This window comes from Colletotrichum phormii, assembly GCF_030913505.1.
Source record: "Colletotrichum phormii strain CBS 102054 chromosome Unknown BDP81scaffold_2, whole genome shotgun sequence".
Lineage (NCBI taxonomy): Eukaryota > Fungi > Ascomycota > Sordariomycetes > Glomerellales > Glomerellaceae > Colletotrichum > Colletotrichum phormii.
In genome coordinates, this window is record NW_026851444.1 from 2,475,177 (window position 1) to 2,500,277 (window position 25,101).

At 50.7% G+C, this 25,101-nt stretch overlaps 8 protein-coding genes across 8 annotated transcripts; 4 read left to right on the forward strand and 4 right to left on the reverse strand.

Annotated features, from left to right (window-relative positions):
* Positions 1–1,494: 1,494 nt before the first annotated feature.
* BDP81DRAFT_457535 (indoleamine 2,3-dioxygenase) lies at positions 1,495–3,000 on the forward strand (the record flags this gene model as incomplete). The annotated part of the gene is made up of 1 exon (XM_060593293.1): positions 1,495–3,000. The coding sequence occupies one exon, from the start codon at positions 1,495–1,497 to the stop codon at positions 2,998–3,000; it is 1,506 nt and encodes a 501-aa protein (XP_060450853.1).
* Positions 3,001–3,913: 913 nt separating this feature from the next.
* On the forward strand, positions 3,914–8,186 carry BDP81DRAFT_89004 (DNA-directed RNA polymerase II subunit RPB2). The gene is made up of 3 exons (XM_060596458.1): positions 3,914–6,421; positions 6,478–7,706; positions 7,766–8,186. The coding sequence occupies exons 1-3, from the start codon at positions 4,037–4,039 to the stop codon at positions 7,926–7,928; spliced, it is 3,777 nt and encodes a 1,258-aa protein (XP_060450854.1). The 5' UTR covers positions 3,914–4,036; the 3' UTR covers positions 7,929–8,186.
* A 384-nt stretch (positions 8,187–8,570) lies between these two features.
* On the reverse strand, positions 8,571–9,363 carry BDP81DRAFT_89008 (uncharacterized protein). Its single transcript, XM_060596459.1, has 3 exons — positions 9,257–9,363; positions 8,936–9,102; positions 8,571–8,873 (listed from the first exon to the last, which is right to left on the reverse strand). The coding sequence occupies exons 1-3, from the start codon at positions 9,291–9,293 to the stop codon at positions 8,706–8,708; spliced, it is 372 nt and encodes a 123-aa protein (XP_060450855.1). The 5' UTR covers positions 9,294–9,363; the 3' UTR covers positions 8,571–8,705.
* Positions 9,364–12,552: 3,189 nt separating this feature from the next.
* BDP81DRAFT_389838 (V-type ATPase) lies at positions 12,553–13,045 on the forward strand (the record flags this gene model as incomplete). Its single annotated transcript, XM_060587321.1, has 4 exons — positions 12,553–12,592; positions 12,651–12,659; positions 12,722–12,822; positions 12,884–13,045. The coding sequence occupies 4 exons, from the start codon at positions 12,553–12,555 to the stop codon at positions 13,043–13,045; spliced, it is 312 nt and encodes a 103-aa protein (XP_060450856.1).
* A 291-nt stretch (positions 13,046–13,336) lies between these two features.
* BDP81DRAFT_457537 (Catenin-beta-like protein) lies at positions 13,337–15,243 on the reverse strand (the record flags this gene model as incomplete). The annotated part of the gene is made up of 3 exons (XM_060593294.1): positions 13,337–15,039; positions 15,116–15,161; positions 15,217–15,243. The coding sequence occupies 3 exons, from the start codon at positions 15,241–15,243 to the stop codon at positions 13,337–13,339; spliced, it is 1,776 nt and encodes a 591-aa protein (XP_060450857.1).
* Positions 15,244–15,643: 400 nt separating this feature from the next.
* On the forward strand, positions 15,644–16,624 carry BDP81DRAFT_89086 (histidine phosphatase superfamily). Its single transcript, XM_060596460.1, has 3 exons — positions 15,644–15,807; positions 15,860–16,069; positions 16,149–16,624. The coding sequence occupies exons 1-3, from the start codon at positions 15,753–15,755 to the stop codon at positions 16,574–16,576; spliced, it is 693 nt and encodes a 230-aa protein (XP_060450858.1). The 5' UTR covers positions 15,644–15,752; the 3' UTR covers positions 16,577–16,624.
* A 352-nt stretch (positions 16,625–16,976) lies between these two features.
* BDP81DRAFT_308409 (GTP-binding protein lepa) lies at positions 16,977–19,304 on the reverse strand (the record flags this gene model as incomplete). The annotated part of the gene is made up of 5 exons (XM_060583456.1): positions 16,977–17,188; positions 17,252–17,439; positions 17,498–17,680; positions 17,742–18,841; positions 18,915–19,304. 5 exons carry the CDS (start codon positions 19,302–19,304, stop codon positions 16,977–16,979), a joined length of 2,073 nt encoding a protein of 690 aa, XP_060450859.1.
* A 495-nt stretch (positions 19,305–19,799) lies between these two features.
* Positions 19,800–24,586, reverse strand: BDP81DRAFT_340034 (MIT domain-containing protein). The gene is made up of 3 exons (XM_060586014.1): positions 22,959–24,586; positions 20,361–22,902; positions 19,800–20,302 (listed from the first exon to the last, which is right to left on the reverse strand). The coding sequence occupies exons 1-3, from the start codon at positions 24,276–24,278 to the stop codon at positions 20,115–20,117; spliced, it is 4,050 nt and encodes a 1,349-aa protein (XP_060450860.1). The 5' UTR covers positions 24,279–24,586; the 3' UTR covers positions 19,800–20,114.
* Between the last annotated feature and the right edge of the window lie 515 nt (positions 24,587–25,101).

A 25,101-nucleotide genomic window follows, 5' to 3' on the forward strand; every position in this document is an offset into this window, starting at 1 on the left:
GTGACCGATCCTGGAGATGACTAAGTAAGGTAGGCATGGTTAAGAAGTCGCCATTCATCAGTAGACTCAAATACTAATGGTTAATCATCATCATGTTCCATCATCTTCATTACAGCCAGGCAATCCGAAATGCTTGAGTCGGGAAACATGTCATCATATATGTTTGCTTCCTTTCCTTTGGGGTCATTTAAGAGATACACGGCTGCGCCGTGCGTGCCTTGGAGTAGAAGCGCAAGGTGTCAGGGTTTGTACAAGAGCCCTGATTATCAACATCAAGATAGTGAGTTGAGTTGATGACGGCAAGAAGCAGTAAGGCAAATCTGAAGAGCATTCCATTTTCCACGTCGCGGCGTAACTTTCTGATCGATGGCCGATGGTCGCCGGCATCGGATCCACACGGCCGTTGATGTTCTCAATTGTTTCTATGGTGTTAAAGTTGGCATGAAAACCTGGCCGAGCACGGAGCGGGCCCGTAGGTAATCCAATGCTGGCAACTTGCTTGCCTGACATGTTTCGGGTTGGTCGGGTCCAGCTCCAGTTCCTTTTGACATTCGTTTTTTGGCACGCTTTGTAATCTTGGGTTCCTCCTGGTCTTGCTTGCTTTGTCAACCTAACGCTCCAAAGCCACCTACCTGCCTAGGTATGTCAAGAAGCCGTGGACTATGGTAGGTAGCATCTCAGCCTCAATACAATCACGTTGTTACGATAAATCCCGACAATTGTCTTCGGCTTACCGGATGCTTTACTTCGTCGATACATCGGCTTGGTGGCGCCACAATCATTTTGAAGGTATTGAATCATTGGATGTCATCTTCACTCATATGGTGCCACTTGCTCGGGGTACGTGCCCCGCTAACCCATTACATGTACCGATCATGTTTCGCATTGGGCGCTTTAACCGCCCCAAGGAGGCGGCACAAACACTTGACTCTGAGGTACTAACAGAGCACCATAGTTCCCTAGTCTGGCATCAGTACTCTCCGCCGACACATTTCTTCACCTGCAAAGAAGAAAAATTGTCTCGGGGGGAGACCCTGGAACCCATTTCGCCTGTCCAATCCCACATAGCCGATGGGGACTGGTGCGCGCATTAAATAAAACCACAGGCACACTCACACACCCCTCCCGCTGAAGGGACCTACAACTCTTGTTTCTTTTCACGGTCGACATTGGTTTTTGGAAACTAACAACAACTTGGAAGTGTTTCCGCTCAGCTCTCACATTACGTTGAATGCTTGCTGTTCCAAGGATCTTTCGCACGGCTGAGGAGTATTCCAGCAAATTCTGGATACTCCTTGCGTCAGGACCTTTTTGAACACTGTCTACTACCTCACTGAACCGCATTCACAACTCTCAGAATCGCAACCATCTATTGGAGCATTACGAATCTCTTGACACTTCTGAACTTTCAGCAACTCGCTCGACCACACTCGGAAACACATTTTACTTGCAGCAGAGGCAAACCCAAGACATAAACTTAGGCAACATTCAACTATGCTACCTCCCATTCCCGAGCTCTCCGACTATGGAATCTCTGCAACCCACGGATTCCTGCCGGACGTTCTCCCCTTGACGCGATTGCCGGATCCCTACTATAACAAGTGGGAGGCCATTGTCGCCAATCTACAGGCACTCGTTCTCAGCCGCCGCCTTCGTCCGGTTGTCGACCGTTTGCCTGTTCTCTCCACCATCGGTCTGGAACACGACGCAGAATGGCGGAGAGCCTACTCTTTGCTGTCTTTCATGGCTCATGCCTACATCTGGGGCGGCGATGAGCCCTGCGATCAGCTACCGCCCTCTATCACCGTTCCCTTCCTGAAGGTCTCGGATCATCTCGAGCTGCCCCCGGTCGCTACATACGCCGCATTGTGTCTTTGGAACTTCAAGCCTCTTTTTGTCGACGAGGACATTGACAACCTCGAGAACCTCGCTACCCTCAACACCTTTACTGGTTCTCTTGACGAGTCATGGTTCTACCTCGTCTCTGTTGCTATTGAGGCCCGTGGCGGTCCCATCATCCCCCTCATGCTGGGCGCTGTTGCTGCTGCTCGCCAAGGAGATGTCTCAACCGTCACCCGGAGCTTGCGCACCTTTGCCGAGCGTCTGACTGATCTGACCATCATCTTGCAGCGCATGCACGAGAGTTGTGATCCCAACATCTTCTACAATCGCATCCGCACCTTTCTTGCTGGGAGCAAGAACATGGCTGAGGCCGGTCTCCCTGACGGGGTCAACTATGACAATGGTTCCGGAAAGGAGGACTACCGCCAGTACAGCGGCGGTAGCAATGCTCAGAGCAGTCTGATACAATTTTTCGATGTCATCCTTGGCATTGATCACCGTCCGACAGGCGAGAAGCGGGATCCCTCAACTGAGTCGGAGCGCGAATCTCGGGCTCCGGTTCCGAAGCACAACTTCATCATGGAGATGCGCCGGTACATGCCTGGACCCCATGCTCGCTTCCTCAAGGATGTCTCTGGCGTTGCTAACATCCGCGAGTTTGTCGAGACTCATAAGCACGAACGCGATTTGTGCCTTGCCTATGATGCCTGTCTCGCCATGCTCAGTGCATTCCGCGATAAGCACATAGCCATCGTCACCCGCTACATCATCCTCCCCTCGCGCGAGGTGCGTGCCCGCAGCAGGTCGAGAAGTCCTGAGGCTGCGCGCTTGCGTGTCAATTTGGCTACGGCTTCGCGCCAACGCCAGTCCAACGCCCAGGGTAACAACTTGCCGGCTGCCGACGGCAAGAAGAACTTGAAGGGTACAGGTGGTACTGCTCTCATCCCGTTCTTGAAACAGGCGCGCGATGAGACCGGTGAGCCGGCAATCGAAGAGTGGACCCGTCGCTTCATGCGCAGAACTGTCAAGTCTGAGGGCAGCGGCGATTTCTTCTTGGGTAAACCAGACCAGCCTAGCCACAGCGTTGAAGTTGGAGTCGGAGGCTTGGCGGGATCCTGGACCATCGACGACGACTTCGGTGGCATCTGCCATTACTGATGCAGATATCAGTGTTGCTGGATAGATGTAGATGTCTGCGCTACTGGCGTGAAACCCAACGCGCAACACATTGCTCGAAGCGTGTCTAGAGACCTTTGGGAAGTCAGTCTATAGCTATTAGATGAACAGCAATTGACTCCTTGATACTTTGTGACACCCGTACTGACGGCCTACTTAGTTCATAACTAGAGTGGTCTTCATGTTTGCTGGTTGCATGCTTCGGTGGCCGGGTGACGGTTATCAAGTGAATCTGGATATTAGCCTTTGGCCGCCATATTGACTGATGGCAAGTTGTTTGTGCGGACCCGCTCCTTCATGAATATTTGTCTCATGTGCCTACCTATCAGACTGAAGTGTCCCATATCAGCCCTGTTGGTGTCCCTGCCATGACAGGTGAGAGGGAAACATCTTCTAGCCTCCGCCACTTGATACCTACGGAAGGAGCTGTTGTGGGGCTCCTGCCAGGTAATCCGTAAACCGTAGGTACGGATGGATACCTTAAGCAGTTACCTAAGGCATACCACACGAGTGTGGAAAGACGCACTAATTCCAAAAGGGGTTAGTCTTTTGCCCCCCTGCCGCGTTCTGACTTGAGCCTCTCAAACCCGTCTCTCGCGCCTGCTGCCTCTGAGATCGTATTTTCGAGAGAGGAAAAAACCACCACTCAACTAGGTTGGTCATTTGCATCGGCCGCACACCATTGCATTACCCACTCGTCACACATTGAATCAGCATCGCGCTGCGCAAGTCGGTTTTTCAATCTCGCGCCTGGCCTTGCTTCTCTTTTCATGCCCCAACCGAGCTGAAGAGGCAAACTCGCCTGTGTTCTGCGTCGTGATTGTTAATCACCACGGAACCCAACTCTTACCGCGACTCGCCGCTCCTTGCCCGCCGAACGCTGCCTCGAACCTCGATCGCTCGCATACTCGATTACCAGCCGTACCATTGCAGGTAATCGCAAGGTCGACTCCTGCTTACTCGACCTGTTTCCTGTCTGCCTTCCATCATCGCACGCGCAGGTGCCAACGTCTCCGAAATGGCCGACTACGATGACTACGACTACGATGGGTACGTCGAAGAAGACGACACCAGTATCACGCCCGAAGACTGCTGGACCGTCATCTCTTCCTTCTTCGAGTCCAAGGGTCTGGTTTCTCAGCAGGTCGACTCCTTCGACGAATTCACCTCTTCAACCGTCCAGGAGCTCATCGACGAGTATTCCCAAATCACCCTAGACCAGCCGAACCCTATGTCAGACAGTGACAAGGTCATCGCCCTTCGTCGATACGAAGTCAAATTTGGCACTGTCATGGTCTCCCGTCCATCCATCACCGAAGCTGATGGTAAAGTCACGACATTACTCCCATACGAATGCCGCGACCGAAACCTCACTTACGCGAGTCCCCTCTACGTTAAGATCACCAAGAAGGTCTCGATTGCGGTAGAGAAACCAGTTCCGCTGAATGAGCTCGACGAGGAACAGCAGGACGAACTTGCAAATACTGGCGAGCACCCTACCAAGTTGGAGTGGGAAGAGGAGGAGAGCGGCGAAGACTATGGCGCCGACAAGAACAAGTCCGACGACATGAAGGACATGATTTTCATCGGTCGTATGCCCATTATGGTCAAGTCCAAGATTTGCCACTTGAGTAGCGAGCAGGAGGATGACTTATTTATGCTGAACGAGTGTCCTTACGACCAAGGAGGCTACTTCATCATCAACGGCAGTGAAAAGGTCCTCATTGCTCAAGAGCGATCGGCCGCCAACATCGTCCAGGTCTTCAAAAAGGCACAGCCGAGTCCATACTCTTACACAGCTGAGATCCGCAGCGCCCTCGAGAAGGGCTCTCGACTCATTTCATCCATGATGCTGAAGCTGTACAGCAAGGGCGACGCAGCAAAGGGCGGGTACGGCCAGACTATCCACTGCAGTCTGCCGTATGTCAAGGCCGATCTGCCAATTGCCATCGTTTTCCGAGCGCTGGGCGTGGTATCCGACGAGGATATCCTCAATCATATTTGCTACGACCGAAATGATAGCCAGATGCTCGAGATGTTGCGGCCATGTATCGAGGAAGCCTTCTGTATCCAAGACAGAGAGGTTGCCCTTGATTTTATCGGCAAGCGTGGCAGCAACCACAACATCCCCAGAGAAAAGCGTGTGAGGACCGCCAAAGACATTCTTCAAAAAGAAACTTTGCCGCATATCTCCCAGAGTGAAGGCAGTGAGACAAGAAAAGCATTCTTCTTGGGATACATGGTTCACAAGCTGCTTCAATGCGCCTTGGGCCGTCGCGATACCGATGATCGTGATCACTTTGGCAAAAAGCGCCTTGATCTCGCCGGTCCTCTTCTCGCTAAGCTATTCCGCAACATCGTCCGCCGCATGAACCAGGAACTGTCTGGTCACCTCAAGCGCTGTGTCGAGTCTAACCGGCAATTCAGTCTCACTCTCGGTGTGAAGCCGCAGACTCTTTCCAACGGATTGAAGTACTCTTTGGCGACTGGCAACTGGGGAGACCAGAAGAAGGCCGCGAGCTCGACGGCAGGTGTGTCTCAGGTGTTGAACCGCTACACTTTTGCGTCTACACTATCCCATCTTCGTCGCACAAATACGCCCATCGGTCGTGACGGCAAGCTGGCAAAGCCCCGACAACTTCACAACACGCATTGGGGTTTGGTTTGCCCGGCCGAGACGCCAGAAGGTCAAGCCTGTGGTCTCGTCAAGAACCTGTCTCTCATGTGTTATGTCAGTGTCGGTACGCCTGCAGAGCCCATCATCGACTACATGATCCAGCGAGGCATGGAGGTTCTCGAGGAGTATGAGCCACTGAGATATCCCAACGCCACTAAGGTCTTCCTGAATGGTGTCTGGGTCGGTGTGCATCAAGACCCAAGAATTTTGGTCCCCGACGTCCAGGGCACCCGTCGGCGAAACGTTATCTCCCACGAAGTGTCGCTTGTCCGTGATATCAGAGACCGCGAGTTCAAGATCTTTTCCGACGCCGGCAGAGTCATGAGACCTGTGTTCGTCGTGGAGCAAGGTACCAACGGCATAGTAGCCCAGGGATCGCTCGTGCTGCAAAAGGCAACGGTCAACGAAATGCGCGAGCAGCAGGAGAACCCGCCAGACAACCCGGCTGACAAAATCACTTGGGAGTCTCTTGCCCACAGCGGAGTCATAGAATATCTCGATGCTGAGGAGGAAGAGACAGCAATGATTTGCATGACGCCCGAAGATCTGGAAATTTACAGATTGCAGAAGCAAGGTCAAGTGGTCGAGGACAACACCGATGGCCCCAACAGCCGTCTGAAGACTAAGATCAATCCCACAACACACATGTACACTCACTGCGAAATTCACCCCAGTATGCTCCTGGGAATTTGCGCTAGCATCATTCCCTTCCCCGATCACAATCAGGTATGTAATTTTTGGATTTCACTTGACGATCAAGCCCTCGCTAATTCCTTTCACAGTCACCTCGTAATACCTACCAGTCCGCCATGGGCAAGCAAGCCATGGGCTTCTTCCTGACAAACTACTCGCGCAGAATGGACACGATGGCCAACATTCTCTACTACCCTCAGAAGCCACTTGCTACCACTCGGTCCATGGAATTCCTCAAGTTCAGAGAGCTTCCAGCCGGACAGAACGCCATCGTGGCTATTGCCTGTTACTCTGGTTACAATCAGGAAGATTCCGTTATTATGAACCAGAGCAGCATCGACCGTGGCCTCTTCAGAAGTCTGTTCTTCAGATCGTACACTGATTGCGAGAAGCGCGTGGGTATCAATCTTGTTGAGCAGTTCGAGAAGCCGTTCAGAAGCGATACCTTGCGCTTGAAGCATGGCACCTACGACAAGCTTGATGACGACGGCATTGTGGCACCGGGAGTCCGTGTCTCGGGTGAAGATATCATCATCGGAAAGACGTCGCCCATTAGCCCGGACAACGCTGAGATGGGCCAACGAACGGCGCAGCATGTCAAGCGCGATGCCTCTACCCCACTCAGAAGTACCGAAAACGGTATTGTCGACCAGGTCATCGTGACGACCAACCAAGACGGCCTCCGTTACGTCAAAGTTCGTGTCAGAACAACCAAGATTCCACAAATTGGAGACAAATTTGCTTCACGTCACGGCCAAAAGGGTACCATTGGTGTCACTTATCGGCAGGAAGACATGCCCTTTACCGGCGAGGGTATCACGCCGGACATCATCATCAATCCTCACGCCATTCCGTCTCGTATGACCATTGCTCACTTGATCGAGTGTTTACTCAGCAAAGTCTCAACATTGAAGGGTATGGAGGGCGACGCTACCCCTTTCACAGATGTGACTGTCGACTCAGTCTCGCAGCTCCTTCGAGATCAAGGATATCAATCGAGAGGATTCGAGATCATGTACAATGGTCACACTGGCAGGAAGCTGCGAGCACAAGTCTTCTTTGGACCGACTTACTACCAGCGTTTGCGCCACATGGTGGACGACAAGATTCACGCTCGTGCGCGTGGACCCGTTCAGATCATGACCAGACAACCTGTGGAGGGTCGTGCTCGTGATGGAGGTCTTCGTTTTGGAGAGATGGAGCGTGATTGCATGATTGCTCATGGCGCAGCATCTTTCCTCAAGGAGAGACTTTTCGAGGTCTCGGATGCTTTCCGAGTTCACGTTTGCGAAATTTGCGGCTTGATGACGCCTATCGCGTAAGTATCCCTTGGTCCAACTATTTCACTGAGAGCAAGCAGCGCTAACTCGATATCAGAAACCTCTCGAAGCAATCGTTTGAGTGTCGGCCGTGCAAGAACAAAACGAAGATTGCACAAATCCACATTCCTTACGCAGCTAAGCTTCTGTTCCAGGAGCTGCAGTCAATGAACATCGCCGCCCGCATGTTTACCAACAGGTCCGGAGTCTCCATCCGATAAAGAGACTAGCTGCTGGATGGGAAAAATGGAAAATGGGTTGCCGAGCCGGAGTCTCGGGTCATGGAGGTGGCCTGCGAGATGAGAATAGGTGAGTAGGCAGGCAGGGAGTATTGGGAGGTGATTGATTGTATTTGGCGTCTTCGAGGCTGGGGAACTATATTCTGGCCACCCAATTCACTCACATCTTTGGGCGAGCCATCCATAGAAAGATTGGCAGATGACGCCTCCATGTGTCTTGTATTAATGACATGTACCATTTAAACATTGATAACGAAAATAAGAATCGATGAGGAAAGACAGAAACGGTATGCCCGGCCACTGAAGAAAGGTTTTTAGCATATTACTGCAATACTCTCCGGGCCAGTTGGAACGGGTTCTAGGAAATCGCCAATCCCGGCTTCGTAACCGGTAACTGAAAAGTTCGGGAGGCAGCATCTTCCGTTCCCTGAGCCTTGTTCCTGACGCATACGAGTACGCTAATCTTCGCGAACGGCACCACAGTAGCATTCTTTTTCATGTGTGGCATCGCAACCTTTTGGCGATTACCTTACCTCGAATGTGATGCAATGCCCCTGTCTAGTATCATGCCATCTCTACAGCTTTTTCTATCCTCTCCTGTGGGAGGAATCCACAGGGTACTATACATCGTTTGCTCGGTCCTCTATTCCCCTTATCGTACAAATGCGCCGTATGTTATTGTTCGCCTTCGATCCAGTCCTGTCTTCGTATTGCCCAGTTGTGGTCCGGCTAAAAACAAGACAGGACATTGACCACAGGTCATGTCTGTATGCCACTTGCGCTAGGTTGTGAGGGCGCCGTCGCATCTTTGACGGTCTGCTCCCGCTTATACTCCTCCTCGAGAGCGCGCTGCATGTCGAAGTCGAGTTGGCGCTCTCGTTTGATGCGCTGCTGTTCGATGTCGCGTACGACTCCTTGGTGCATGGCCTAGGTAGTCTCGTTTAGATGCAAATACCTACAAAAGCGTTGGTATTCAAGGTGGTACATGCCTCTTTCTCAAACTTTTGTTGGAAATGGACAACGACAATGGTACTGGCGGCGAATAGCGATGTCGCGGCCAGCGTGAGCTTCGATGCCCTGGACATTATTGGAAGATGATGGTCGGGCGTGTCGGTGGTGTAGAAGCGAATGGTATGCGTGGCTCGAGCAGAGGAATCTCAAAGTCTGTTGGTTGGTGTTGATGGTTCGATTTCGGTGTTTGAATCTCTCCCCGAGAACGACAGCATCCGCAGCGTCGGTGTCGGTTGACTCGGTTCTCGATTCGACCGCAAATATCCGTAAAACAAGGACCAATGAACGTCGTTACGTACCTGGTGGTCTCAAGACATCTACCGCAAGTTCACGCATTTACCAACCTTAACACCTGCCTTGCAGACCACCCCAGGCGCCTCAATTCACAAGAGCGGACCTCAAATTAGTGCAAAATGCTGGGAATGCCTGAGGTGGATGCCTTACTTATGTCCGCCACCGCTCCCACCAGCTCCTAATACCCCCACCCACTTCCGGGTAGCAAGGTACCGTAGAAACTCGAATAACCCAAACTTACGTTAGTCCGTGCCAATCCTACTAGCCCTCGAATAGAACCATAATACTACCTAATATAAATTAATACGGCCGCTGTTAACTATTAATATCAGCTAATATTTCAATAGATTGGGCTAATAAACGCTCGTCGTTAAAACTAAATCTATAATTAATTTAATAAAATTAATAATTTTAAGTTTTTTTTATTAAATTAATAGAAATAAAAATATTAGTTAATTAATTAATTTATATAATAATGACTATTAATCTCTAACTACTCTTTAGTTCTTATTTATTTAATAATCAAACTATTAAATTAATAAACTAACGTGTTTAATAAGTGAGTGTTATAAACAAGCGAGTATCGCAACTAATTATAGCTATAACATAATAATACAATCGATAACTTTTCTTCTATAATAAACTACAGCGCTAAGTAATAAAGAATTTCAAATATAAGTAGCCTTTTAAGCTATTAGAAATAACCCAACCCTTAGCGCTCGGGCTACAGCTAAGGTATACTCAGCCTGCTCTAGAACGCTATATTAGTAAATAAAAGGCATTTTATTATGATATAACACTATACTTAAATCGCGGAACTTGACTATGCTTGAAGAGGAGAAGCTAGTTAAGTATATTTTCGACTTATATTCCCGATCGTTTCTGTAACGGTATGGGCCCCACAAGGGCAAACGTGGCAGCAGACACAACAAACCATTGCGCTAAATGCGCACCCGGGCTTATTCAGCCAAAAGGTACGTAATGAACAGATCCCTCTCTGTTCATTCTGCTGCACTTAAGTACGTATGCACGGCTCGTAAGGCTTACGGCATAGCCTAAGCCCACACAGGGCTCCAGCCCGTGACACTCTCTACACTTAAAGGGACAAGCCCTACTTCTCTAAAGCCTCCCTAGATGTGTTTTTATACAAGTGCTTGTATAAAAGCGCTATAGAATATAGGGAAGAAGTCCTCTTTTATAATATAGGTAACTATTGCCTTATCATATCTTATCTTTAATTTCCTAACTATATACTATTTTAAAAGGCCTAAAATAACTAATATTTAAGGATTAAAATATATGAAATAAATAGGCTAGCATATAGAGTATAACAATGCTATTTTTTTATAATATATTTTAAAGTCAGTAGCGTAGTAACTTTTATATTTATTGAGGAGGAGGAGGAGGCGTGTCACGGTAGCAGGCAGGTTGTTTGTGTTACGAGCTGGACAAGGCAACCAACTGTGGCACAAAGCAAAAGCTTCGATAATGATGACTCCGGCATCATTGTCCCTTGTTCTGCATTATATAGCTACGCGCCCACAGTGACAAGTTGCGGCGGGCGTAACAGTTTGGCAAATGGATGCTGGGCAGGCGGGTCCGACAATCTATTGCTACGGGCAGGCTCTATCCTAAGCAGGTACAGGCTCTGTTGACAAGACGTAGCTCAAGGAGCTACGTTTCTGGACATGCGCGACAGAATACAGGATGCAGGGTTTTATCCAGCCTCAGGCTTACGTAACCCGGCCACCGGATTACTCAACACCAATCTCAAGGTTGGGGGCTAAGACAGCGGGTCTGTGACAAGGCGATAAGTACTATTTATGCGCGGTTTTATATACTAATTAAAGTACTAGAGCTAATCTAGTTCTTTTTTGTTTATTATCTATCCGTTTTTAGATATTACAATAACCTAGTTACGTAAAAGATCGATTTTTATATACTAGGTAGAGAGGTAATATTAGCCTATAACAATAATATACGGCGGCACCCTATAGCCTAACAAACTAATGGCTTAAATAACTATAATTTATTTACGATTGTTTAGTTATATTATTTTTGTATTTAAATATCTTTTAGCACTCGTAACAATCATTCTTGATACAATTTAGCTTATTATAAACCTAGCTCTGGCACGATAGCTTTAAAAAGTAAGTGATAAGACTCTTATACAAGAGTATTGAATGATAAATATTCATATAGAAGCAAGAATATATGAATATAGTGGTAGTTAAGCGTATATAAAAGAGGTTGATAAATGTAAAGAGAGTATATAGTTAGATTACTATATGAGAAGTTGCTTACTTAACAAAAGGTCTAAGTAGGTAAAAAGATGCTCTTATATAGGCATAAGATCCTCTGACTAGAATATTCCATTGCTTATTAATTATATCATTATTAATAAGCATAGTTATACGTAAGTGAATGCGTAATCGTAATATCTTTCAAGTAAATTCCAGCGCATTCTATTACTTTCCAGTGCCTTCTTTCGCTCACGTAAGCTTACATAACCAATTTTGCTTACGTAATCAATATCTATATTAATTTATAACTCTTATAGATTGACCTAATATATAATATGCTTATGTAAGTTAAATAATAAGGCAAATAATAAGGTAAAAAATTTATCTTTTTAACAATTATTAAAAATAAATATCAGTAAAAATTTGTATATTATCCTCTAACTATAATATGATCCATAATAATAATCTATTATAATTAACTACCGTAATTAGCTTAATAAGGGCCGTTAGTGAGCGCTTGCAGGGTTAGCACGGGCTAACGCAAGTTTGGGTTGTTCGAGTTTCTACGGTAGAGATAGACGGGAGCTTGAAGTGGAGGGTCGAGGCCGGAGGTACAGTGCTCGAGGCGCCGCGGCTGTGCACTGTGACCTTCCTTGGCACCTACCTTAGGTAGGTACCTCGCCTTACCTGACATACCTACGCTCCGTCACCAGCGCACCCCAGCTTTCCTTGCGGCCTCCTGTTACTTGTGATTGTTGACAACTACCTTACCTTACAGTTACCAACACTTCACCTGCATTCGCTCCTTGTGATATCCAACGGCCAACCGCCTCGAATCGCGCATTCATCCTACGTCGCTTTCTTCGCTAGCTACACTTGCAACAATACTACACAATGGTGAGGACGTGCGACGCGGACAGGGACGTCATTCCATCAACTTGCACCAAGCTGATTTGGTGCTCTACAGTCGGCTCAGAACTCAGCTGGTATCCAGACCCTCTTGGACGTACGTACTCTCCGTCGCGACACTCCATGTCGAATTGTCACTGAACCAAGCGATGCAGGCAGAGAGGGAAGCTTCCAAGATTGTCCAAAAAGGTATGCTCAAGAGTGGATGTTGAAGTAACCGGTTGGCTAACGAATGAACCCTGCCCAGCCCGCGAGTGTAGGTTCCAAGCCCGATCGATACTGCTGCGATTGTGACATGCTCACGTTGTATCGGAATAGTTCGTACGAAGCGGGTGAAGGAAGCCCGAGACGAGGCCAAGAAGGAAATCGAGGCGTACCGCAACTCTAAGGAGGATGAGTTCAAGAAGTTCGAATCTGAGGTATATCTGTCGCGGATTCCGATACCGCTTCGATACCATCTTGGCGCTGACAACTCTGTAGCACTCCCAAGGAAACAAAGCCGCCGAGGACGAGGCGAACAAGGAGGCCGAAGTAAAGATCAAGGAGATCCAGGGGGCCGGAAAGAAGAGCCAGGACAAGGTCGTGACTGACCTCCTGAAGGCCGTTTTCGAGGTCAAGCCCGTCGCACCGACTGCCGCATGAGCCATTATCAGCCTGCCGCGTAGCATCAAAACATGTCGATAACGAGTGGATCGGATACGCTGTGCGGAGCATACGAATAGAAAGAAAGCCAGCACTCTTGTCCCGGGAGAGAACAGGATGAAGAGGACACATTCACAGATTGCCGATGATGCGCGAAACCAGGAGAGTAGATTGAAGTGCCGGTTGCTTGCGCGGTGTCACCGGGACTTTGGAGAATCGCACCTACGTAGATCGGGTAGCTGTGGTGGAATTGTACTTTGCTAGCCTGTCCTCCCCTTCATCTTCTTCTGTCTAAACTAAAAAGTCCATAAGAGTGGTGAGCATGTCGGAGAGGTCCTTGTGCTCGGGCTTGTCGAGGTTGAGGTCAGCTCGGTATTCCTCCAACGTCGCTTTGATGGCTGATAGACCCTTCCCGTCAGAGGCCAAGAGGTTCTGCACCCTCCTCTTAGCGCCGGAATCTTCAGCTATGAGCCAAGCAAAAACAACGTCGATGTTCCAGAAGCTGTAAAGACCTTCCTCGATCCTCCTCATGAACCACTCGCCTTCCGAGAGCTCAATCTCCTCGGCGCTCATGCCAGCTCGCTCTTGGCGAATCTTTTCCTGTTGCGCGTCCAACATGGAACTATACCTCCTCCGACACTCGTAGAGCCGACCCAGCTTTTCGTAATCCTTCTCCACGAACTTAGCCAACGTCCTGATTCTCTCGGCAGAGTCAGCGGGTAGAAATCGTAGCAAGGACCTGAAAACATCAAACAAGCTTTCTGTCATCTGTCTCTGGGTTTTGCTCGTCTTCTTGAACATGGAGAAGAGCACCTTCAACCCGCCAGCATCCACCAATTTTCGGCAGAGTTGCCCGCTCATATCTTCGTCAACGCTGTGTACAAGAAGACGCATTGCCGGTTGCTTGCTCATCTTACCCTCCTTGAGCATGATCAGGCACAGTTCGACACCCTCGGCTTCGAGAAATTTGGCCTTGCCTTCTGGCTCGTCCACAATGCAGACGAGGGCGTTGAAGAGGTTCTCCATGTACTCTTCCTCCTCGCCCCCCTTTTCGGGGTCACGTTTGCGATACGCAGAGACCAGCTGGAGTAAAACCTCGACAGCATCCATCTCGGCGAGTGTCCGCCTTGTTGCTGGCGATGCGTTTGCAATGATGTCGAGAATTTCCGTAGCGTATTGCTTATTTTGGGACACGGGTGACTCTTGGCGTTGTGCTCTGTCGAGTAGCCATTTGACCAGCGTCGTGTTCTGTCCCACGTTTTCAGCATTCGCCGTCTTGGAGAGAAGGTTTTCAATAACTCCGAGGGCGTGGTATATACCGCCGCGGTCGGACTCATCCTCCTCGTTCAGACGCGAGAAGTTGGACACAAGCAAACCGATGAGGTCTGCAGTCAATAACGCATCCACCAGAGTATCCCAATCTTCATCCGCTGCATTGACGTCCTCGTCGGTGAGCTCGCCGATGATTTCCACCGCATCAATCGCAATATCTGTGTTGTCATGGGCTAGCAACCCGACGAGGCTCTCGACGCATCCTAGCTTGGCAAACTGGGGATATAGCTCGGGATGCTCGGACAGGATCGAGAGGTCTTTGATGGCAGCGTCGAGGTCGGCTTCGCTCTCGATAAACTTGTTGGGCTCATCGGCGAATCTTGCGCGCAGCTCAGCGTTCCGGGTTATGCGCTTCTCGAAGTTGAGTGCCGTTTTCCGTACCCAGCCAGCATCGATCTTTTCGGGGGCGGATGATTCCTCGCCGTGGCCGTCTACGAAGTCGAGAATCTCAGACTCCTGCTGTGTGATGCCCCCGCCAAAGAATCGTCCCTCGTCGTCGTCGTCCGGGGGCATCTCTGGGCCATAGTCTTCGTCTTCGCCATCTTCGGGTGGGTTTGGCGGTCCGGCAGCGACATCGCTATCGTCTCCTTCCGCGTCTACTGTGCTCGCATGTCGACTGACAGCGTCAGCTGCGCTCAGTTTTGCTGACTTGTATATTTCATCTATCCGTCTGTCACTTCGTATTCGCGGCCGGACAATATTGGTTATCGAAAGGGGGGGATGGAGGCAGGTACTAACTGGGATCTCGCACAGCATCAAGCTTCCTTTTCGCAGCACTGCCGGACTTTGACGTGCTTGGTAAGTAAGGATGTGATCCGAAAGTTTTTGGTGCAACTCACTTTGAACAACTCGTTGACATCCGCCATTTCCTCGGAATACTTTCGAGAGAGGGATTGGGTTACTGTCGGTGTTTTGCGCTGTTGAGTAGGTAGTTCTGCAGCAATGGTACTGGGCCCACGCTTTGGATGAATCAAGAAGCTTTCAGACGCGAGTGTTGCTTGGTGCCGTCGCGCCTGGCCCACCAGTGTAGCTCAATTCAAGGCACCTTCAGGGTACGTAGGGGGTACCTAGGTAACGATACCTGCACTGTAGCTCCAGCCGCCCATTGCTAAGAGTGCGGAGTGCTCCGTAAGGTACCTACGCATATATGCATATAACGGGGCTCCGCAGCAAGTGAAGCATATGCCCACCCGGTGCATCGCGTAGCCGTTTCTAGTAATGCCACTGCGCTTAGACTTGCCTACTCCGGCGTCATGGAGCTAAATGTGGTAACCATCATCTTCATCAACTGTCCAGCATACATCTCCTAGAGTCTGTAGAACCCAATTGTGAACCTATACCAGACCGATCGTCTCAGCACCGTCCAAATATCGCTATGCCGCCGACCGTCGTGCTCATCCGTCATGCCCAGGCGCTGCACAATGTTGATGATGAGTCTTCCGTCCAGCTTCACATTTACGAATCAATCTGACATCACACTACAGGACTGGAACATTCATGACCCTGATCTGTCTTCTCTTGGGTTGGACCAGTGCCAGGAACTGAAGGAAAACCTCTCGCGTCGTTTCGCCGATGAGAGTGATGCCATCATCATCGTCAGCCCCATGAGGCGCACGATCCAGACAGCCCTTCTCTCGTTGGACTGGCTGATCAAGAAAGGGGTGCCGATTCAAGCCGACGCTCGATGGCAAGGTAATCAGCCGTACATCCTTCTGGGAGTCAAGGTTACCTCTCGAGGCTTTCTGAGGCCACGTCACTGACCATAGTGTAGAAAACTCCGCGAAACCATGCGACACAGGCAGCACTATCGCGGATTTGAAAGTCGAATTTCCTAGTATTGACTTTTCCACTGTAGACCCTATCTACCCCAACAAAACAGCTCCTGCCGGCGCCCAATATGCTTTTAACAGGGAAGCCATACTCGGCCGAGGTCAGTCAGGCCTGCAGAGCATCTATGAACGCAAGGAGAAGCTTGTCTTCGTCGTCTCTCACTCAGGGTTCCTCCGCGCCGGCGTGACGGGTTATTGGTTCTTCAACGCCGACTATAGAATCTTCGAATTTGAGAAGAGCGGGGCACCAGGGAGTCCTTTACAGCTCCTGCAAGCTGAGTCGACTCTAAGTGGTGGTCTTGGCAAGTCGAGGACGGAACCTGTAATCATCGGCTCTGAATTGCCGCCAGCCTCGCAGACTCCCCCATAAGCCTAGCACTTGAAGCACGAGATGCCATGTGTTGATAGATGGCCTCTGCCAAAAAAAAAGGCAGTACATAGACTACTCTAAGACTGCGCGATGTCTCAATCACATGACCCGAATAGAAGGCCTGGGGCTCCTCGCGGGTTGATACTGCAACAAAGGAGAGCAGACATCATCCATGCCAGAGGTGACCATAGGCGCTGGGACATTGGGAAGAGTCTTGACGAGAACAGATCTCTTCCCAGTGGCCAAAGTTCTCCAGATACAAGGGACCATTCAGGCTTGGACATGACTGTTATTACACCAAGTTTACCTATCTTCATACACAAATATAGGTCCCGTGGGATCCGTTTGGCTTCAACTTTTGTACATTTCGACAGCCCAGTCCAGCCTACCATTAGTGCGCTCACCTGGAGAGGAAGCTTTGAAAAGCAGACTGATCAATGACAACGTTGCCAACGGCGCGAAGTCGCTTACGCCCGGCCTTTTGCTTCTCCAACAGTTTCTTCCGGCGCGTAATGTCTGAAGCATGGAGCTTTGCAAGCACATCCTTTCGGAATGGCTTGATGGTTTCGCGTGCAACAATCTTCCTCCCCGCCACCGCCTGAATAACGACCTCTGCAAAGAGTTAGGTCAGAAAATGCTGCCGTAACACTTGAGCGCTGTATAGAGAGTACTCACCAAACATCTGTCGATCGACGTGGTTCTTGAATTTAGTCACCCACTGCCTACCGAGGCGCTCTGCCTGGGAGGTATGGATGACACGACAAATGGCATCCACAGGCTGTTTATTGACAAGAAGCTGCAGCTTCGTGAGCTGGCTGGCTCGCCAGCCAGAGTCTTCATAATCTAGTGTCGCGTATCCCTTTCTGCTCTAGCCGTTAGGACAATGACCCAGTATGGTTGGTAAAAGGGGTCGAAACCTACGTTGCGCCTTTCAGTTTACCAAACAGGTCGTCGACGAGTTGTGCTGCAGGGATATCGTATTTGAGAATAACCTGCGTGGCATGAAAGAATTCAAAGCTCTTTTGCTCGCCACGCACGCTCTCGCAAAGCTCAATAACACGGCCGAGGTACTCCTCCGGAAGAGTCATGGTAGCAGTAACGAAACTAACAAAGGTAATAAGGTTAACCGTAGGGCATATTGAAACGAGAGAAGACTTCGGCTTACGGTTCTAAGACAGTTGCACCGCGCATCCGGTGCTCATCCTGGCTGGGGAAGTCAGCCGGATTCTGATAGATCGTCTCGGTCCCACCAGCCCATTCAACTTTAGTCGGCACAGTTGGGTCCGTGATTATGATGCTGGCGCCATGTTCCTGTTTCAGCCGGTCCTGGAATACAGAGCAGTGTAAGCTGCCTAGAAAGCCTAGTCGCCAGCCTGCCCCTAATGCCTCGGAATAGTCCTTCTGCAGGGTCACGCTCCTGTCGTTCAGTACGAGCTGGCTGATGCTATCTGCGAGACGCGTATAGTCGCCCTGATCAGTTGGAAAGGCCGCAACGAAGACCATTGGCTTTGGTTCCTCAAAACCAGGATACGCCTGGACGATGTCCTCCGAGCCGACGGTGGTGAACGTATCGCCGAGTTTGGCGTCCTGGATGCGCTTCATACCAGGGTTGAAGTAGATGTAGCCTACCTGTCCAGCTCGAAGGACACTTTGTGGGACAGCATTGGGGTACTGTATCCCAACCTCGCCAACGGTATATTTGTGGCCAGTGGCGAAGGAGATCAGGTTGTCGCCAGCCTTGACCTGGCCATCGAAGACGCGTACAAGCAGGATCACGCCCCTGAAGTTGTCGTACCATGAATCAACCAACAGAATGCGCGCAGGTTTGGAAACATCGCCGACAGGATGCGGAATCTGCTCTACAACGGCGGGAAGGATGTTGGCCACGTTCTTGCCAGTCTTGGCTGATACAAGGACAGCCGTGGAAGGTTCCAGCTCAAAAGACGTTTGCATCTGCTCGAGGACCCGCGGTACGTCAGCGGAGGGCATGTCAATTTTGTTGACAATAGGAATGAGAGCGAGGTCCTGGGCAAATGCAAGATGGAAATTAGAGACAGTCTGGGCCTGGATACCCTGACTAGCATCGACTAGCAGTAGAGCACCACCGCAACTGGCGTACGATCGCGTTACTTCGGCTCTGAAGTCAACATGGCCAGGAGTGTCAACGAGATGCAGGAGGTAGTCGTCGCCCTTGTAGTTGTATAGCATGGTGCAAGTCTGCGCCTTGACAGTAATGCCTCGTTCACGTTCAACATCCAGTTTATCCTACGAAACGACGGGGCACCATTAGCTTTACGCCCTCCTCAATATGCAGCCATACAGCCAGACCCAAACTCACGAGAATTTGCTTATTGGCATCGCTGGCGGATATCGTACCGGTGATCTCTAGAAGGCGGTCGCTAAGCGTACTCTTGCCATGATCGATATGGGCCACGATACAAAAGTTGCGGTATCGTTCAATCGGAATCGAAAGTATTCGCTCCTCGAGCGCAGACCGTGACGGCGCCGCAGGCTTAGCGAAGGTTGGCGTGCCGCAGTGAAACGATCTTCCATGATCGATGCCACTGCATGTCAATGTCTTCCATTGTCGCGGCCGTTGCGCACGAACATTGCCTTGCAAGGAGATACGAGCCGTCTTGCTCGACGAGGAAAATCGTTGTAATTGGCGTGGAATTCCGACCAATTGGTCCCGCGTAAAGCGCACGCTCGTCGCTAAGGGGCCGCGCATCAAGGTATGTTTCTCTGCATCGAGCAGATTCAAGCTCGGGGTTCGAATGTCCCAAGGGCGAGGGTGTGATAAATGTCGACTGTAGTTGGCTTGGGGCGTTCAACACATTGAACCATGGCTACCTACTTTTCTCGCCAGGCGCAGGGACAGAGGAAGGCGCACTAGCCCAAGGCAAGGTACCTGAGGTTCCGTACTTACGGGGACCTTGGAGGCACCTACCACGTGGTAAGGTACCCCTACCTTATACCCATTAAGTGCAGGTCCATCCGTAGACAGGGCACACTTAGCGGCATATCAAGCTTGTGCGGGTCACCTACGGGCACCCGACAGGCCGGCCTTCCCGGCAGGTTGATTTCTGATAGGTAAGCTATGGTTCGGGCCGTCCGGCCACCTGCCTCCGATGCCACATCCGTTGACAACGGAGCCAATTCACAGAGCCCGATGTCATCATCATACCCGGGCCCGACCTACAACTGATAGTAGACGCTCGCCCTGCGTCCACATCGAAATTTCTTATAATTATGTAGTCAATCCCATTTCAATGTTGAAAATGTTGAGGTATCTTTGGAATATGAAAACTTCAAACCCAGGACCAGCAAGCAGGCTTGCGTAGACAATTCCGCCATTCCATCCGGCTTTAGCTTCTATCATCGGACATCCGACCTTCTAAACCCAGGTATGGCTCTTGATTAAATAAGTCCGGTTAGCAGCCCCTTCAGCTGCTCTTTACTACTCTTAAATCATGCCTCCGTGGCTTGCTTATCATATCCACATGAACAGTTCGTGTCACGCAGCTCATGCTTCGTTATCTTAGGCGAGAACCCACTCGCTTCCCCTCTTGATGAATTTGTCCAAGAGCAGACTCAGGTCAGACAACACAAACCGGCAGATGAAAAAGCCAAAAAACTCTGCCGCATGTCGTGTGCAAAGCTCGAGGCCGACCTGTGTCTTGTCGGCATGCCTCAGGCCTGGATCTTCAACCTGGCGCGCGATTTGGTCTGGATCTCAAAGTGTCAGTCATACAGGGTATCTGGCAAAAGCTATTGGCCATCTTACCAATCGTCTGAGCAGCGTCAAACAGTCGAGCCAGTGACCCCATATAGTTCGCATTCGGCCCTGAAAATTGCGCGTTGCTCGGGTCTCTTCTGGAAGGACGACTTGTTGGGTGTTCCGTCATCGGCAGTGTTTCTAGGCCTGGAGATTCCTTACCGCTCTCTCCCCCATTGCTTTTGGCATTAAAGGAATTGTTCAAGCCCGCTGCCGAATTCTTGGACCGCAGCCTCCGCCATGAGAAGGATGAGGACTTTCCCGACACGCTTGCTGAACGCGGCACGCTGATTGCCGCTTCAAGCTCTGCCGAATTCGACGCATCTCGGAATAACATGCTGGAGGTCTGAACACCCACATCCGTACCCAGCTTGCGCGTCAGCCCGACTTGTACTTGTTCGAGAATGCCTTCCAAAGCTTGCATCTCTTCGAGAACAGCATCCGCGTCACATGTGTCGACTCGCGCGAGCTTCAATAGCGCAGCTGTTAGGTAGTCGCACGTTGCCACTTTATCCTCCACATTTCGAATCTTGACGCCCTTCACCTTCCATACGTCGCGTGGAACAAATAGCTTGTTGCTGAGGTATCCTCCGCGGGGGTGAGCAAGAGTCTGATATAGACATCGCATTAGCCAAAATGGCCTCAACATATAGTCTGTTGGGCACGGCTCTAGGGGAATTGGGGCATCTGGCTGAAGTGCGTTTGGCGACCCCGGGCTCTGCGGTGAATGAAGGCTATCATCAAACAGGTAAAGGCCCCCGGCAGAGCTTGGCGTGAACTTCTCTTTGAAAGCAGCTGCCAAGGGTGTCGGCAACGTTGGCATCGCTGGATGTCTGCCATTAATGCCAAAAGCGGTACTTAATGGGGTGCCGGGAGACATATCAGACGCATCGTCCAGATTCGATAAAGACATGTTCCGGTTCTTCATGCTTCTTAGACTTGAGGAAGAGAAGTTCTTCCTCAATGTAGGTCGAAAAGAAGGCGAACCAGAGTGGCTGCCCGTAAAGTCCTCACTGTCCCGGCTTCTTGAGTGGCCAAGCGGAGGTGTAGGAGGCACTGGCTGGGTTGGACTGATGCCTTCTGGCGGCGAATATGGCCGAGCCATTGAGCCATCCGCATCCGCATCGGAAGGCCCGTTAATGTCAGGGTGTCCGAAATCTACCCCATGTATTCCACTCGACGCTTGGGCAACACTGTATCGTCGACCAGGGTCGCCATACTTTGCAAGCTTGGTAGTTTCAATCTTTAGTTGCTTAGGATTTTGTCCGGACATCCGCCTGCTTCGCACACTTTGCCCAGGCCCTGGCAATGGCGTCGCCCCCGATACAGGCTTTTTACTGGGCAATTGGGGCAAAGCTTGTGCTGGCGGCGGAACTGCAGGGCCTCCGACACTCGGGAAGTTGTTTGCGGCGATAGGATCGGCAAGAGAAGAGAAAACATCATCACCTGCGGCATCGGTTGGAGTGACGGACGGCTGCCATGACGACTGGGCCAGATCACTTGAGCCCGAGGTTCTAGCTGCAGCCTGATGAGAGGCTAGGTTAAAGGCGAAATCGTCAACCGAGTAGTCTCGAGTGATCTCGTCGAGAATGCGCTCCTCTTCATCTGATGATCCGTCATCGAAGAAGTCTTCGCGGACGACATCTTCGTCAGACTGCTGTTCCGCTTGAATTCGCGCAAGCCGGTCTCTCTCATTGGCCTGTTCAATAGCCTCTCTCTCCGTTTGGCGAACCCGCTCTTTGGCCAACTCAACCTTTCTCAAGGCCTTTGCTACAATCGGATCATCTGAGCCTTGAGTCTCTGGATTAGAAAATCCTGTCGGCTCATACCCATCGTCATAGGCTGCTTCTACTGCGGCGTCTAACGCTGCGTCAAACTCTGCTTCAGTAGCGCCACTCGGGGCACGTATGTGCTTGCGCCTTATCACTGCAGATGACGACCTGGAATGAACGGAGGACGCTGTGGAACCTCCAGACTCATCAATGGGGTCCAACCACGAGCTCGACTCTCGACTCGAGTCCCTGACGTGTCGAGAACTTTGGCTAGTTCGTCTTGCTGAGAGGGAGAAGTCTGATCTGATGGGTCCATCAGGGCTACTTTGGCCGTCAGCCTTGGGTGACGAGAGCCGTCTCGGGGAGAGCGGCGGCGGCATGTATGCGTCGTCTGTGGGTATTTGAAAGATGAGTTGATCATCTGACGCACGGTCTCGAAGCGGAGATCGTGAGAAGGAGGATTGCAAGGGGTACTGCTCCGGTAACCTTGCAGAAGCACTCCTTTGTCGGTCTCCCAGACCCTGCATTCGTGAGATGGTTAGACCAGAGCCACTGTAGCTGTTTGCTTGTTGGTTTCCCTCTTTCAATATCCTCGTCAATGTCGCAGTTTCCAAGCCATCCGTATCCTCCAAATCTTCATCGTCATCGTCGAATTGCAGGGTAGGATTCAAGCGCAGGCCCAGGCTTTCTGGTCTAGCTGGCAGTGCCTTGCCTTCTGCAACTTGCTGGACGGGAACCATTTCATCCAATTCTTCAATGCGACTGGTGTAGGTTCGACGCTTGGTCTGGTTAGCTTTGATTTCAGCCGTTTGAAGAATAACACCGTTAGACTCACGATCGCCTCAAGCTTTCGTCTGTCCTCCTCGGTGGATGTCCTAGCAAGCACCTGGTGCAGCAGCTCGCATGCCTCCGCGTATGAATGCCTCGCGCCTTCAAAGTTCTGCGCATTATCTAGCTGAACTGCCGTATTCGCCTTTTGTAAGGCTCGTGAAAGCATGGCTTTTTGCGATGGCGGCCGGTTTCCCCTTTCCTTGCCCCGCGAGGACCCAGTGGTATCGGCACTCCCCTTTGCGGCCTGCGACCAATTGCGGGAGTGGCCCTTCGTCTCATAGGCCTCCCCATTGCGATCGGGTGGCATTGCTACGCGAGACACTTGCTGTCGACGCTGTTCAGTTGATCCTCTCCGTCCGGGACCGGAGAATGCATCCCAGGTTTGGTTCTGGTCGGTGACGAGGCCAGTCTTGAGCGCACGGGAGGCACCCGTCGGCGCTCGCGAGCCGTTTCCTAGAGTTGCGAGCTTGTTCGTCGAGGGCGAGTTGTGGTTATGGGATGTAAACAGGGTGGAATGACCCTCGGTGTGCGTGAATCCAGATGGTGAGTAGGCGCGCAACTTGCTTCCGCTATTAGTTCCCCAAGAACCGTCGCTGGAGTTTGATCGTCGTCGGTGTCTCGGGAGCCTTTGACTTGGCTGACTAGGTGCCAATGTGCTATTAGTCGCGGGTAATGCAGAGGCATCAACGCTCATGCGGCGTGCATGAGAGTTGAACGCGCGATGGTCCTGGGCCGACGCCCGGCTTGAGGTTGTCGAGGCAGACCAGCGATTGAGATTTCTTACACCGTCACTCGAAAGGCCTGCGCTGCTCGAACGCGAGTGGGCGGTGGAGGGTCGGAGATGTGAAAACACTTCGTAGTCCAATGGCGAGTTTGAGTCGGTTTCTTCGAGGATCACGATATCGGGCTTGTTTGTCGGAAAGTGAGTTGCAGGCTGTTGCGGGGGCGGTAGAAGAGAGGATGTTCGTGGTAGTGGTGACGGCGTTTTGCGCGAAAAGGACGTGCTTGTGTCAAGACGAGAACCAAGCGAAGATGAGACTGGAGCCTGTGGTCGGTCGGAGCGTGTGCCGATCGGGTAGCGGGGGACAGCCAGGTGATTTGAAGACGGCGACGAGGGGAAGGACCTGGAGAGTCTGTGCTGCTTCTGATAAGACGGTTGCCGTTGCTGCTGATTGTGGTGGTGTTGCTGGTATTGCGGTGAGCCCGATGCATGTATTTGATGGGTCTGAAGGGTCTGCTCGGGGTGGTATAGCGACGGTGAATGCGACTGCGACAAGCCTGGGTTCGAAAAGGTAGCCGAGCTGATGGTTTTGGGTGAGGGCATCCTGTGCACCTGAAGGTGTGTAGTGAGGTATTCGATACGCTTGGGAGAGTCTGGCCAGAGACGTTCAAGTTGGTCAACCGGAACAAGCTCGCTACCACACCCACGGCATTGAATGTGTCACGGCTACACGTAGTACCGGTTCATTCCAGGGGGGTGGTCGGTCGTTTGTCGTCGCCGACAGCCTGGTTGAGCATGGGTATGTGGTATGAGAACGGTTCAAATGCCTTGGGGAGAGGATGATTGGTACGGACTACGGAGTACAGAAAGCACGGATATCCGCACAATGCGACCACGTTCCAGGAAAAGGGGCAAGTGATAATAGTCAGTCGCTCTAGATGTACGGATGCTTCTTAGCTTATCTATCAGCGGCACTTTGTGGCTTTGCCTCTATTACAGGGTAGGTCGTTTAGGAAGTGATGGGTGCCACGCCACTGCCCAAAGGGGCCTCTAGTGTGTATTATCGCAGCGCTTGGTTCAATGGCAGTCGTGACAGCATGGGAAGCTAATTACTGTCAGATTGGGCAGCCACACTTGGCTGGCCCAGGCGCTCTATGGCGCTCTCAAGCTGCCTTGGTAAATATAGCAAGCTTATTCTAATATAATAAAGCTATACTATATAATTCTTATTATTATAAGAGCTTATGATTTAGCCTCTATGTACTATAGAGATTTATACCAAGCGATTACTTAACGGCCGACTTTTATTATTAGCCTTAGCGGTCTATATTAATATTTATTTACTTTATTATTTATAACGCAGGATTAAATATATATTATATAATAAAAGATACATGATATGAATATTATACTATATATTTATACT

Bases quoted from the DNA above. Each gene is read 5' to 3' on its own strand.
- BDP81DRAFT_89004 (XM_060596458.1), top strand. From the start codon at position 4,037: ATGGCCGACTACGATGACTACGACTACGATGGGTACGTCGAAGAAGAC. The intron at 6,422-6,477 runs GTATGTAATTTT...TTCCTTTCACAG, and splicing joins CCTTCCCCGATCACAATCAG to TCACCTCGTAATACCTACCA. The intron at 7,707-7,765 runs GTAAGTATCCCT...ACTCGATATCAG, and splicing joins GGCTTGATGACGCCTATCGC to AAACCTCTCGAAGCAATCGT.
- BDP81DRAFT_340034 (XM_060586014.1), bottom strand. From the start codon at position 24,278: ATGCCCTCACCCAAAACCATCAGCTCGGCTACCTTTTCGAACCCAGGC. The intron at 22,903-22,958 runs GTGAGTCTAACG...AACCAGACCAAG, and splicing joins GACGAAAGCTTGAGGCGATC to CGTCGAACCTACACCAGTCG. The intron at 20,303-20,360 runs GTAAGATGGCCA...TTTGAGATCCAG, and splicing joins TGACGCTGCTCAGACGATTG to ACCAAATCGCGCGCCAGGTT.
- BDP81DRAFT_89008 (XM_060596459.1), bottom strand. From the start codon at position 9,293: ATGCGTGAACTTGCGGTAGATGTCTTGAGACCACCAG. The intron at 9,103-9,256 runs GTACGTAACGAC...ACAGACTTTGAG, and splicing joins AGATGTCTTGAGACCACCAG to ATTCCTCTGCTCGAGCCACG. The intron at 8,874-8,935 runs GCATGTACCACC...GAGACTACCTAG, and splicing joins AACAAAAGTTTGAGAAAGAG to GCCATGCACCAAGGAGTCGT.
- BDP81DRAFT_89086 (XM_060596460.1), top strand. From the start codon at position 15,753: ATGCCGCCGACCGTCGTGCTCATCCGTCATGCCCAGGCGCTGCACAAT. The intron at 15,808-15,859 runs ATGAGTCTTCCG...ACATCACACTAC, and splicing joins GGCGCTGCACAATGTTGATG to AGGACTGGAACATTCATGAC. The intron at 16,070-16,148 runs GTAATCAGCCGT...ACCATAGTGTAG, and splicing joins AGCCGACGCTCGATGGCAAG to AAAACTCCGCGAAACCATGC.